The 14,665-nt window shown below is 39.1% G+C and overlaps 1 protein-coding gene across 6 annotated transcripts in view; it reads right to left on the bottom strand.

Moving 5' to 3' along the window:
* Nucleotides 1–9,366: 9,366 nt before the first annotated feature.
* The window catches only part of EPRS1 (glutamyl-prolyl-tRNA synthetase 1), a 41,287-nt gene continuing 35,988 nt past the window's right edge, over nucleotides 9,367–14,665 (bottom strand). For all 6 annotated transcript variants that reach the window (XM_052805304.1, XM_052805306.1, XM_052805308.1 and 3 more), the window contains 4 exons: nucleotides 14,045–14,205; nucleotides 12,975–13,053; nucleotides 10,009–10,073; nucleotides 9,367–9,735 (listed from right to left, as the gene is read on the bottom strand). In XM_052805304.1, coding sequence (XP_052661264.1) covers nucleotides 9,585–9,735; nucleotides 10,009–10,073; nucleotides 12,975–13,053; nucleotides 14,045–14,205 — 456 coding nt within the window. In that variant the 3' untranslated portion in view covers nucleotides 9,367–9,584. The remainder of the gene's footprint in view (nucleotides 9,736–10,008; nucleotides 10,074–12,974; nucleotides 13,054–14,044; nucleotides 14,206–14,665) is intronic.

Below are 14,665 nucleotides of genomic sequence, written 5' to 3'. Positions count from 1 at the left end.
AATGCTGATCTTGAGGAAAAGCTTTCAGGCTTTTCTGGTGTGAAAAGCACAATAAGCCAGAAGTTTGTTGTTACAGGTGTTACACCCAGGGTTCCTTCCCCATTCCTTAAAAAGGTCTCCAAGCCATCAGGCTGGCATAGTCTGGCACCCTTTCAGCAGTACATTTGAGAGAGAAACCTGTTCAGACCAGGGAACTTCTTTTTTTCTTCTTAAACGCAGGTGAACTAAGTGATCATGAAATTCTTCACACTGACAAGCTAAGAAACTGAAATCCTCCATTCTGGATCTCTAATCCCCAGAGCACTTTTGCCTCCTGCAGTGTAGATTGTTGGTCCTTTTGAACCAGAGAGCGCTGCTACAAATACAATTGCTTTTCAATACCTGCACGCTTCCACTCACCAGGTCTCCACTGGGAAGGCCTGTGGCATTAAGATACGGGTCAAACAGCTGCTTATCCACTTATTTTGGCCTATAAATGTTCTCACTTCCACTGGGATCAGTATGTTTGCGACGACAGATGTGAAAACTGAGTTCAGAATGTTATAACAACAAAGCCTTCCCAAGTCAGCCAGCCAGTTAAAGCTAGTGCCTCTCTTCATTCACCCATGTATACCCCCAAATCTCTCCTACTTACAAAAGCCTGGAAAAAAAGATATGCCTTACAGCAAGCCTCAGAATAAACAAACTCACTCTGCATAAGGTCCAGGAGGAGAAAGAAGGTATGTTTTCCATTTATGTGACTGCTAGCTTACGTGCCACCTCTTATCTGAGGGGCAGGCTGCTGGTGCACAGTGAGATAGGAGAATCAAGACCCAACAGTGTTACCACATAAAAAGCTCACACACATGCCTGCTAAATTGCTCCTACCAGAATATAAAAGCAAGCTGCTTGGCTGCTAACACAGAACATGTTTTATTTAATGCGTTGTGAACTGTGAAAAGACCACGAGGCCTCTCATGAGAAGATGAGAGTGGTTTCTCACAGCCCAGCCATTTTATGGGTAGCTCAGCATGAGACGGGTTGGGCTGGGTGACATCTTCATTTCCTACTTCCCCCTCACCTCCCTGTACGGATCACAAGACGACAGGATAAATGTGTTTCCTCCATGCTAAATCTTTCTTCATTTTCTCAAGACAAACAACAGAGAATTACTATAATCAGACTAATGTGGTGCTTTTCAAACTGTGGTCCCCCTAACAGTTTAAAACTGTATATAAATGAGTGGAAGGGACAATTACACTGAACTACAAAAACAAGAGTAAGCTGATCTCCATGCGCAGTAAAACAGGCTTCTGTATTTTTCTGATTGACTATAAAGGGTATGGCCAGTATTAAAGCTGTCTGGTATTTATTATAAGAGCCGGATGGTTTTTTTTTTTCAGCTGCTTATTACTTTGCCATATTCTTCATTTTTGTGCCAAAACCTTCTGCGTAAGATACAAGACCTCAAAATTGTCAGAAAACTCTGGCTAAAGCTGCTCCATCATTTCCAACAGCAACAGTAAGAAAAGCCTTTTGTGAATGTTAATTTCTGGCAAAAGTTTCTTAGGGAAACTTTAATATTTCTATGTTTTAACAAGTATTTCCTGGATTTTAAGTCGAAGCAATAACTAGTCTGTGCTGCCCTCCACGCTGCTATGCACAGCCCAGCTGGCCCAAGTACCTCTACACGGCAGTTCCTTCAGAGAGTGTAGAAATATTTTATACCTGTAATAGCTGCTCTGGACCAGCATCAAAAGAAAGAACAGGAGCATGTCTTCCCTGTACCCTTGCTGACCTCTCCTCTTAGTCCTAACGTAGCGTGGGGAACTACGCTGTCTGAATCAAGTGCAAAGATGGACCTAGAGGGCAGGGAGACCTTAATTTAACCTGGTGGGAAGAGGGGGGTGCTTACAGGTGGCAGAGGGGACAGGCAGGAATTTGAACGATGGAGAGAGTGAGAGAGAGGCAAAGGGGAATGGCAGTAGACGAAGACTTAGGGTATCGGACACAGAGCAAAAGGGTAGCAAGAATCCGAAAAAAGAGAAGGGGGAGGGACAGAAGAGTAAGGGGTGAGAGGCAAAACAAACCCAGCCGATGGGTGGAGGAGGGAAATTGGGTCTGCCTGGGTAAGCAGGGGTGGCCACTTGGAAAAACACATTTATGCTTGCTCAGCAAGAATATTTATGCTAAGATGAGAACATGAAGCATGGATGTTGCAATGAGCTAAATGAGGAGTACAGAAATAGAACAAGGGAAAACAATGGAGAGCTGGGTTGGCACCTCTAACACCACCCTCTGTGTCCACTGAATCTCAGACTTGGCTAGCAACGCTCGTCGTAGGCACGGCTCGCTCTGCCCCTGCTGTCAGCAGCACCCAGGAAACCCACCAGCTGATTTTTCCATGCCTGACGGTAGACGATGCAACAGAGGAATGAGATGAACTGGTGCCTGTTGCAATTAATCGTGGTACTAATACACGTGGAAGAATTTGCTTCAGTGGATTTAGATGTTCCCACTGCCCTCAGCGCTCACAATACAGCACTAGATGACTGAACCGCTCTCTTTATTTTTTGCTTTGTATTTTTCAAAGCGATGCAAACAATCACATACAAGAGAGGAGAGGGCTGTTTAAATCCATTCCCTACTTGGGGAACAGAGATTTGAAGGCAGCTCTCCCACTTCCCTGGAAAGCCTAAGAGGCAGAGGGGTAGTCTACAAACCTTTACCCTCCAGAGAACCGTCACTGATGTCAGGAGATTGCTCAGGTGTCATCAAGGGTATTGCCTGTGGACAGCTGGATTGCACCAGCAGGATTCAGAGACTGTGTCCATCCACTTGAATTTCTGCTAGTGGCGCTGACGTGCCAGAAAATTTGCCTTGACTTCCATCTCCAGGAAAGCGTATCTTTTCCTCATACACAGGATGACAAGACAGAGAGATGGAATCCCTCTTTTTTCATGTGTTTTAATATATACATAAAACATCTATAAAGCATATAAGTATACCTTTCAGAGTACAGCTATTTGGGGAATAACATTTCTTTTAAAAGAAACGTAATAAAAATCCCACTCAGGTTGAATATAGAGAGAATTAGAGGAAATAAATGTGGACATTTTACTTAAGTGGGTCTTATAAAATCAAGTCCAGAAGAAATGAGCATTCCCTCTACAGTATAAAATAGTACTGTCTTGCCTGTAGGCATTACCACAAGCAGAGAAGGTTCACCATACCAGAAATAGAGAGGCAAAACCACCGACAAATCCACACACTGTGTTTATGGGATGGTACAAAACTCATCCCTGGCTTATGCAACTGAAATTCAGTTGAAAGCAAAGTGGGGTTGCCAGGTATTTGGACATGAGTCTGTAGGAGAGGGAGGGATGGTTGTGTTGTCCCAGAGAGTTGTTAGGAACAGGATCCTGGAAATTCAGCAAGAATGGCATTTACCTACGCAGTTGCCATTAATTTCAGTTAATTCCCAAACTGCCTGACACTCTCTGCCTTTGGTTTTAAGGGCTGATGTATGTGTTCCTCCTCCCCGACTTCACCCAGAGGCACAACTTTGGAAGCTGACTTCCAAGAAGCCATCATAAACAGAGACTATGTCAGGAATCGCTGACAGTTCCTAACATAAAAGCCCATTAACTTCCCCTATTAATTACGTACCACCACAACTTTAGTCTAAGAGCAGCTCAAATTTTAAACGCTTCGGCATCTAATCAAACAGGCAGCAAAATAAGTTGTGGATCTGGTTTTAGTGTCACACACCAGTAAAGTTAAAGCTTCAATATTGTCTGGAGGTACCTTTAATGATGAACAGAAATCTTTTCCACTTTAAGTCCTACAGAAACCACACTGAACACTGATATGTAAACTAACAAACTTTTAGTATCTAGCTCCAAAGCCCTGTCCAGCCTGAAAGTAAAATACAAGACTTACCTTACCTCACCTAGGGCAGTACATAACAGCAGCTGCTTTATTAGACAGGTTCTCTGAGCTTTCCCCCCAGGATGTCCAGTTAGCACTTCACAAATGTCTGGTTCCTATCCCAACTGAAATATTTCTATTTTTAAGAAATATGCTTGTATGTGTATATATATACATACAGAGAGAGAGAAAGAGAACTTGTGTGTATTTTATGTCAAATAAAGTAAGATAGTTTCTGCAGGAATAAAAAACCAGCCCCCATCCCTCCTCCCAAATGTAGAAATTTAAAAATCCTATGCTAAGAAAAATAAACTGAAAGGCTAAACCTCTGTGCACTCAACAGAACCTCCTGCAAAAGATTTATGTAGCAGAGTATCCCTGTTTCTCCCCTGCATGGTCTCCCAAGCACAGGTTAACAAACACCCACAAAGAACACTTCAGCTCCGTATTCACAAGTTTTTCAGTCAGCATCCAAATATTCTCAAAACAGTTTTTACCCCCAAATCAAGGAAGGCCGAGACTCTCCTTTTGCCCTTACCTGTTCTTTTGTCTCATACAAACTGTGAGCACTTCTCAAAAGATAACCACGTCCTAGACAAAAATTACAGCAGAATTACTAAAGCATGGAGAGTGGAGATTGTGGATGACTAGTATTTCAGTATTAGGTATTTCCTAATAAGTATCTCCTTAGGGTGGTAGAACACTTTGTCCCGTGTTTGGCCAGCCAGTAGATTAGCGAGAAAATTTCTTTTGTAGATCACTGTACGCTTTAGAAAGTCAATGCACACACTGCTTATTACAGGTTACCCACTGAAAAACACATGTGGTGATAGCTGGAAACATGTATGGGTACAGGCATAAAATCCATTACCCTTGCTAACAACAGAATGAAGAAAACAATGTTTTACTCGCCCATCTCAGGGAAGCAGTAAATAGTCTCTAGAAAAGTCATTAAGCAGAAGCATAGAGGGCTGGGAACATCGAGCAACCGCATTAGGTTATTTACCTGTTTCCATGTCTTCTTGGGGTGCACGACAATAACAGCAGTCCATGAAGATAACATAGTTGAACACATTGAAGAGCAGACCTGCAATCCCGACAACGAGGACGAGCAGTGCTTTCTCAGTCTTCTGAGGATTGATAAACCTCTTGATTGCCTCAACAAAGATGCTAAACATCAGAGCAGTGGCAAAAACAGAGTTGCCAAAAGCTCCCAGCACATCTGCCCGGCTGAAGCCGTAAGTGTTAGCCTTGTGCCATCTGATACAACTGAACCTAACGCTGAACAAACCTATGATCATGGAGATCAAGTGAGAGAGAACAGCAAAGGCATCTGAAGCTAAGGAAAGAGAATTGCCAACATAGGCTATTGAGATCTCAACAGCAAAAAGCACAAGGCTCACCATGCACATGAGGATGAGCCTGCTGCTCCTGCCCGAGTAGCGGCCCATTTCTGCTGCTCTCTTCCCCTTACTCTGAGGTTCTGCAAGACAAGAGCTGTGTGAGGAGCAGCTCGCTGCCTGCGATTCTGCCCTTCACCTGTCAGTGCTGCTCACACGTGGTGTGGGAGCCACTTTTATAGGAAGCAGTAAAGCAATAAATCAGTTTAAAGGGCAGTTTAGCAAGATTTGTCATGTGAATGCAGCCTGAAGGCTCTAGTCCTGCAGGGGTTCCACCTCAGGAGGCTTTTTTTTTTTTCCTACAAAACCAAAAATAAACCAAGGGAGACTACTAGGAGCACCAGCACTTGCTACTCTGCCCAATGGCACTGTCCTAAAAAAAACTGAGTAAGGCCCAGACAGGAGAGCATAAGAAGGTGGCTCGGAATTTTAAGCAGCTAGAGAAGGCATTTCTTTTGCATAAAACTCTCCTCTGATGTATGTTTCAGCCATTTCTGTTGCCAGTAACTTTAATAGTGAGAAAATACTACTACATGCCTGTAGAAGACGACATTTGAAATCCATGTTGGCTGGATGTTATTTTTAAGAACACGGTAAACGTGAACTGCCTGTGAGGATCGTTGAACATGTTGTCCATAAAGCAAGTTTCAAAGACAACTGAATTAATCTTCCATTTTAGCAACCTAGAGTTCTCAACAGCTTGTACTTTTAGCACATTTTAACATTGCCCGTGGAAATGGAGCAAAGTTGGAGGCCATTTTCTAAATATGCAGCCAGTAGACATGGAAGCTGAGCCTTAACAATAAACCCAAAGCGCATTGTTTATTTCCCATTTAGAAAACCCTGCCTATCTCAAAATCCCAAAGTAATCCTCATACGCTTGCAAGGAAGAGATTTGGGGAAAGCACAACCAGAAGTTAAGGGGGAAATAAGAGCTGCAGAAGTCCTAGCTTGTACTTGGTGCCATTCTGGAGCACAGTAAGAACCCGACGCAGTAACATTTTTTGTCACTCACTGTAGTACCTGTTGAGCTCTTAAGCATACACATAGTTTATGCACACTCACAAACCACAGTGAAGGAAACCTAGCTGCTAATAGCACACTAGGAAATATGGATGACAAGACCAGGTGCCTTCCTTGAAAAGTTTATGATCCAGTTTTTGTTTGAAATGCCCATCTGTATACTTATACATACACAGTTAGTTACAAGATAAAACGGAAGGAAATTACATGTGGTACAGCCATAGAGAGATAAGATAAAAATACTGATAACCTGAACTGACCAGCTGTCCCTGCTGGCCTTAGACTTTCCAAGGTGAATTAACTTTAGGTTAAAAACTCAAATACCCACCCCTAATTTTCATTTATTTTTTTGCTCACAGGGTTTCAACAGCCAAAATATTTATGTTTAAAGTCCAGTTTGTTAGAAGCCTTGCCTGCCAACAGATGTAATTTTTAACATTTGGTCATTTTTCTATCTACACACTGCAGCTGCAACTTTTGAGGGTTTCTGCCCCCGCCACCTCCCCCTGCCATTTTAAGACGACCACTAGCCCTAGCAGGATGAATTAGTAGAACTAATTACAACACTGAAACTGGTACTTGCTCTTCTTCCTCTTCATCATCTCCCACCTGTGTTACTACTTCTATTCCAGCTATTTCTATGGTGTTTTCTTCCTTCTTGTATTAAAGTAATTTTCAACTACTTAATTATTTTATTATCTGAACTACAGAGCATGAAAAGTGAGAATTTTTTTTTCAAGAGTTATTCTCCTTTCAATGGGAACAGACCAAGGTCAAACTTCAGAGCTCTCAAAAGTCCTGCCTTACACAAGGTTTCCATTCCCAAAGCAAGAGCTAAATGTAGCATTCCCTATGCAGCAGAGCCAAAATGCTCAAGTATGCTCTATTTTGTCAATAAGGAGCAGCACCATTTTAAGGCAGTTCCCCTACATCCCACCTTACTATGCTATTTAACCCAAATTTATCGGTATACAACTGTAAGAACTAAGGAACACCAAGAGATTTGCAGTTCTATTATAAACACAAAGCAGTATCATTTAATCAACTGTAGTGGGTTATTTTGAGTCATATACTTATTTTCTAGCAGACACAATCTACTAAGAGTCTGAAAGTTTTCATACTAGTATAATTAAGAGTATGGATGTTTCTTTAATGCTCTACAGATGGCTCAGATTGTGCTTCTGGTGAAAGGATACTTGACATGGACTTGTCTCTCCCAGGCAGGCATTAGCCTCTCTGTGGAAGATCACCACAGAGATCTGCAGGTGAGTCATCCACATTCCAGACACTTCCAAGACCTACAATTATCAGGAATAAACATGCTGGGAAAAGAAAGGGGCGGGGGAGCGAGAAAAAAAGTGCTGGCCTTCTGTGAAATCTCTGGCTTCAAACAAACCCATTTGTAAGTTGAGAGCAACTAATTTCTAAGAACAGTGTTGTCAACATGTTTACTCATTTGATCCAGTCAAGTGGTTGAAGGTTGGCTGTTTGTTCAAATTGATAAGGTTGCAATACCTCTGAAGACCAGTCTTAGTTACCCATCACTTGAGGCTTGGAAAACATCACTCTGGTATTAGTACTTACGCTCTTTCTCAAAGTATAATTCCAGTCAGTGTTACATACAGCATACCAGGATAGAAAGACCTGAGGGCCACTCTTCTGGCATGTCAACTGAAAACGAAAGATGAATGTGTGCACTGACATATCGTTCCCCAAATCCTTTGCTCATGACTACCCCTGACATGTTATCTATATAGTGGGAAAACATCTAGACAGATGAATGCAAGATAGATGATTTTAAGATGCAACTGAAGCAAACCCTTCAGGACTAACCATCATCCAAGGAATATTTCAGAGAATTTCCAAGTGCTCAAGCACTCTGAGCAAGCTATTCTGAAATACTTAATCATTTTTGCATTTCTCTGTGAAAAACTGGGGTATTATCACAAGATGCATGATCCTAAACTGGACAGGCCACTGGTTCAAATTTAATATTCAAAATTTTGGCTAGGAAGGCTGACCACAGGAATCTAGGCAAAAGCAAACATTTTGCATGCTTTTGAAAAGCAAAGAAGTGTGAAGATCTGGGAATAGCACTTTAAGTCTCCTGTATACTTAAGACTTTTAGACTATTGATGCTACATAAAAATAGGGTTTTAGAAACAGGCAGCTATGTAGTATTGTCCCAGGAAGAGTTTGGGGAGGATCTCACCTGGTCCAACTTTTTAATTGCTAAGTTTTGACTCAACTCTTTTCAGGGACAGAAAAGACAGCCTTCAAACATACGAGAGAAAAAAGTAACAAATTAAGCATATGTCATCCAAAAGTTATTTTGTGCCAGGGCTATTTTTTTTTTTTTTGAAAGTCAATCCTATGCTCAGAGTGGAAGTAATTTTATTTTTAAAATAATTCTGCAACTCTGCAATATCCAGCTTTCTCTGCTAAAGCAACACATAGTAAGTGCATGAAAAGCAAAAGGGTTTTATGAAACATGTTATAGATATAACCACAGCCTAAAATCTTTAGCGTTGAAAATACCTCTCTTCAGATTGCTTTTGCATTACTCATTGCAGTATCACTGAGAAAGCTATAAATGCCAGTTTAAAAGATAAGAGAAACAGGGCTTTGCAAAATATCTGCCAGAAATGGCATTCACCTGCATCTTGCTAACAACGTGGCATTTAATCTAAGATAGCCTTTCAAACTTGTTTTACAATGGGGTGAAAATATCTCCTGAAAACCTGGCTCCAGAAGGATTTTTCAAAAAGGGTAGCATTCACCACACCTACAAGTTAGCAGCAAGTCTGTACTGAAAATTGAAAAATTTGAAGGCAAAATTAAAAGCAGATGTTTTACCTATAAAGTTTATGTCAGCACACTAAACTATGCTGTAGAGTGTTTATGATATTCTCTCCAATCTTTCAGGCATTTTCTCAATGTACAAGAAAAAATATGCACCAAAACAGAAAAAAGGCATGAGCAAAAGATACCTATCCTCCCCATTGAGCAACACAGAAAAAAAACCCAAAGCATATTAGAGCTCACGATACATGTTTATTATTAGAGATGTTTACAGAAAAGTCTGTGAATTACTGCTAGCCTAAGACTGACAACTGGGGGGGTTCTATGGTTTATGGCTTTGTTTTTTGAATCATTTAAAAAGTCGCAAAACTGATTAAGTTTGGGGGCTATTTCAGTCTTATTAAAAAAAGTTCATCCACAGATAAAGGAGAAGGTGCTTTCACTAGTAATTTAGTAACTACGACCAAATAGGGTGTAAAACTTGGCAGGGTTTTTGCCGCAGACACATCTTGCCCCACACTGTAGTTCACGGAGAGGCTGAAAAGGTATGCAGAGGCTTTTTGCTCCCATGGAGGGGGCGCCAGGCTCAAGATCTTGATCCCTGAAATAAAAGCATACTCATAAATAAATACTCTTATTTAAAAGTAAAGGTGCAATAAAGCGTATTATACATAAAATCTCAAAAGCACACAGATTAGTCTGAAAGTTTCAGAACTAAAGGGAGTAAACATATTGAACTATGCAGGACAGCAACAGTCAAGGGTGAGGACTGTACATCAGTGTTATACCCAGAGGCATCTTACATTCCTGTTTTATATTCAAAACATTTTGATTTTGATCTTGGTAGACACTCTCCAGTTCAGTTATATTTTACCTGGCAGTGGTCTTCTTGATCCAATCCTCGCACTCAATTTCCCCACAAAAAGGGATTTGTACAATCTGAAGGGGACAAGAGGGGGGGAAGAGAAAAAAAAAACACAAAACCCAAACAGTTATACATCTAAAAAAACCATCCTTGTCTCTGGAGTATTCCTAAATCTTAAGATCTCATATACACTCAAAGTGGGAAAAGTTCCAATTGCTACAATTAAATTTTAATAGCTCTTTCTCATCAGAGAAATAGATAAGCACAGTCATCCCTCCATAGCGCAGCATGGAAAAACCTACACAAACTCAAAGCAGCATTTAAATCAAGTCAGGGTGGTGATTTTATTTTTTTTTTTAATCCAATATATCTTCCATCTGTGGAAAGTATAAATACCGTTTTCTCCTGAAATACTCTGGTTTTCAGTAAAAGTTTAAAACTTTCAAACTGCAGAACAAATGCTTGCTTATATACTGCAAGACAGTGCTTTCCTAATGAAGTTTTGATTTTAATTCCATTACTATGAATTTTCTTATTTTCTAAGCAAGACAAGGACATACTTATTTTAAGAAAACAGAATCGCCAACAGCACATTTTTCTTGGGGGCGGGGGGAAGCGGTGCATATTTTCCTCCTGTTTCCTTCAGTTAGCTTAACTGAAGAAAATTGAGAAAGTAAAGTTGAAATGATAATCTCATACATTCTTCTCAGTACTACTCTTACTTATTGTAGCAATATATAGTTTTATATTGCTACAAGTTTTATATTCCATTTTACTTATTTTTTTAGTTTTTAATGGACTTTCACAGTGAAAATTCTGTTTACTACTAAAAAGTAGTAGAGACCCCCTACAAACATTTGAACACTCATGTAATGCTAATAGCTGAGGGCAACAACAGCTACTAAATTCAGCCTTCACAGTCATTTTAATTCTATCCAAACTGTGAATAAGGTTTGCTCATCTGTATCTTTCTTTCGTCAAATGTGCATTCATAGTGCAAAATTCTCAATTTGCCTTGAACTGGAACATACCTTTATTAGACTTCGCTTTATAGCTTCACTTTCTTGCAACTGAAAAAAGCAACTATTACCACTTTATTATACTGTTTTTACATTAATCTTTTGTTAGTTAAATGAAACTTTCTTTAAATACCTGTGCAATTATTCTTAGAGTTTCAACTAAACTTTGCATGCAACTTAAAAGAACACAGAAGCAGTCTGCAGTTTTAAAGAGCTAATAGTCTACACTGCAATTATAGTAAGGGGAAAACAGCAACAGGAATTAAGCAGGAGTACTTCAGCTTACAAATTTTCTTCTTAAACAGTAGTCAGTGCTAACATACTGTAATATCAAGAAATTACAGAATACATATGCTATAAAATTTTGTACATACAACATATATAGGTAGAGAGTGAAACAAGTCATAAAATGACATATGTCATTTTTTTCAATTCAGATACACCAATTATAATAATTTTATATTAACTAAGTACCAAACTGATGCAAGTATCCAACTTGGAATGTAAAAATATTTGTTCACATTTCCAAGTTTAAATACATTATAAACTAGATTATATTAGAGTTCTAAACATAATACAAATAGTTTAATTATCTTGAGCCTCTCTAGAATCCAGCTATACACAACAGTGAGTGTTGGACATTGAAGACCAGGCATTTTACCCTCTCCATAGGCAGAGGGTATCATCTGGAACCTCTGCAGTAGGAAGAGAAGAAAGGGAGTTCTATAGTATTTCATCAAAATTAAAGGATAATAATTTACGTGCACGTACAAATACAGAATTAGCTTCACATTCCATTCCTGCTCTTGGAATGAGCTTGACTACTGCATCTCTTAAGATTTTTTTAAGAGCTTATGTCTTCCTAAACTGTTTCTTTGTCTTGAAGACAGTCGAGCGTAGTTTCAGAGTGCTTGTTTAATTCAGAAGTGAAAGATACGTGATGGCACATCTTGAAATCTCTTTAAACTATTTCTGAAGTTAACAAAAGTAATATGAATTCTTGGCACTTGTGTATTTTCCATCAGAAATTTTGAAATTTTCAGAGTAGATCTAATTGGTACAGACCCCCCTCCCCATCTCGCTTTATAAAATACATAGCCTTAATGATTGATCCTGGGGATCCTACTGCTTGAACACATTAATCTAAATACATGAACAATTTCACTAGCTGAGGTTTGTGACAGAATTTCAGGGTTAAGAACTTCTCTCAGTGGATCTCTGAAAAAGAAGCAGCAGCTCAATTCTCTACCAAAGACTTAATCTCTCATCTAAACTTCAAATACTTGGCCAGAACTTTGAATTTTTCACAGATCTCTGGATCAGTAGAGCTCAGTCAACCACATTCTGGGTTATTCTTACTACCAACCCAAGGAGGTTTCTGACTTGCAGCAATTCTCAATGAACCCAATGGCTTCTACTCAGGTCATAAAGGTAAAACTTCTTTGACGTAAACAGCATGTACTTTAAACTCTTACTTGGACCCTATTACAAGATTTGACAAGGTTTTTCACTGTTTGCATTAGAATAATAACAGTAAGTTTATCTTAATCTGAATAAAATACTCACATTAATCTCTCTGAAAAGCATTTTCTGATAAAAATGTAACACTTAAATGGAAATTACCAAACTGCAGCATTGTCAGTCACTTCTTCAAGACACCCTGTCACCTCTAGCATAGGACTAAATTTTGAATGGTGGTAGCCTGAAACACCGTATTTAGTAAATACGGTATTTTAGCAAAAGAAGAAAGCAATGTGTATCACAAATTTTGGGAAAGCTAATTTATTTTTGTGCAGCCCTACAGGAGAGGTTTCATCTGCTCATGAGGGGAGAGTTCCATGAAAACCACAACAGTATTTATATATAAGCTTTGAAATTTCTAGCCCCTGATTATTTGTAAGGGACAGAAAGTGTGTGAAGGCACTTACTGGGACAGAATGAAGTAAATTTCCTTACCTTTCCTGAATCAAGCTCTTTTTGAAAGTCCTCCATGGTATTGGCCACTACCATATGACTTTTTAGGTCCTCAGAAGCTCTAAGAAAATAGAAAAAAAAATTTGGTCAGGGCAGATTTATGCACATAACCTCACTGGCTAAATGAACTAAGTTTTCAGAGTCAGTCAAAACAAAAAGTTACAAGAGAAGCTATATATTCATTCAAATCTTCCTAATCAGGTTATGTCTTTCTACCAGTTCTGCCCTCAGACAAAATTTTGATTAATTGCTGATGGGGTGTTCTCCAGGTTGCTGCACATTTCACCATGTTAATTCACACTGTTGTGCATGTCAGTTCAACACTGATCACCTGTAGATAGAAACAGATAAGTACTATAGATGTAGATTTTTCTTTTTTAATTATGTTCTAAATCTAAATAGCAAAATGCTTTTTAACTATGTAAAAATATTCAGCTTGTAAGCAACTTTGATCACCACAGAAGAAAGTAGGAAACTCATCTGCCGTGGTGCTGGATCAGCACCCTGTTCTTTCTCAGTGTACTTACGAACAACAATTTGCAATGACAGACATGCAAGGGATTTTGGCATATGCAATAAGTGCAAATAACAATTCCAAAAGCATTTGACTGCTTATAAGAAAACAGTCCTATGAAAGTCAATAGGAAATAGGGTCTTAAAATACACTTCTGAATATAGAACTTCAACTACTGAAATTTCTTGGACAACTTTCTATCTTTCAAAATTCCCTACCAAAAGCATCTTTCAGGAGTGAATCCTGTGCATTATTATCCCATGAACTATTTATGGTGTGTTTGTTTATTAATACTTCACATGAATTCACGGAAGTATTTTTTAAAATAAGTTCACAACTTTTAAAATTGTGTTTCATGAGCACAATAGGAAACTTCTATCACTGTATGTGAACAAGTTTCAGAGGCAGAAATGTCACAAACAGAAAGATGGGCCTAACCTGTCTTTCTCCACAGATGGACCAATAATGTGAGAAATTCTTCTGACAGGTAAAGGGCATCTGTGATTAACACAACCATTTACTGTACCTCTCAATTTACCTGTTGTAAAGGTTAGCATGGATCTCCTCCAAAATCTGCTTCAGTCGCTCTTCTGCTTCATGTTCAGAAAAGGTCAGCTTCTGTCCTGTGTCTCTTCTAACAGCTACAAACTGTTGGCTCTTCATGTCTCGTGGTCCCACTTCAACCCTGACTGGAACACCCTTCATTAAAAAAAGTTAGAAGTTGTGATAAATAAGTCATTCTCAGAAGAGTTAGTTTTCTCTCTCTCTCTCTCTTTTTTTTTCCCTGAAGCCCAGTCTTAATATGGAATCCCTTTACACATTAAGTTTCTTTGAAAAAAAATCAGCATACATTCCACTGCTTTTATGCATTTCTGTCTTTCCCATCCACACTCTCTTCATTTGTGCATTATACCTTGCTCCAACCTTGATTCACTAGCTTGGAGACTGCATCTGTGCCAACATGCAAGTAATACTAAGACAGTTAAAGCACAACTGAAACTACACTAAGACAGTTATCCCAGATAGTGCAAATCAGATTTTTAAAGTCTGAATGATTCAATAGTCATTTTAATGTTCTAGTTCATCCAATAACACCTTTTAATTGTTTTTATAGAACACGTTGAACTCTATGAACAGCAAATAGCAAAAGTTCTGTTAA

This window comes from Harpia harpyja, chromosome 13, assembly GCF_026419915.1.
Source record: "Harpia harpyja isolate bHarHar1 chromosome 13, bHarHar1 primary haplotype, whole genome shotgun sequence".
NCBI classification, from domain to species: Eukaryota; Metazoa; Chordata; class Aves; order Accipitriformes; family Accipitridae; genus Harpia; species Harpia harpyja.
Note: the sequence above shows the minus strand (reverse complement) of the source record. Positions and strands in the feature narration are given on the sequence as shown.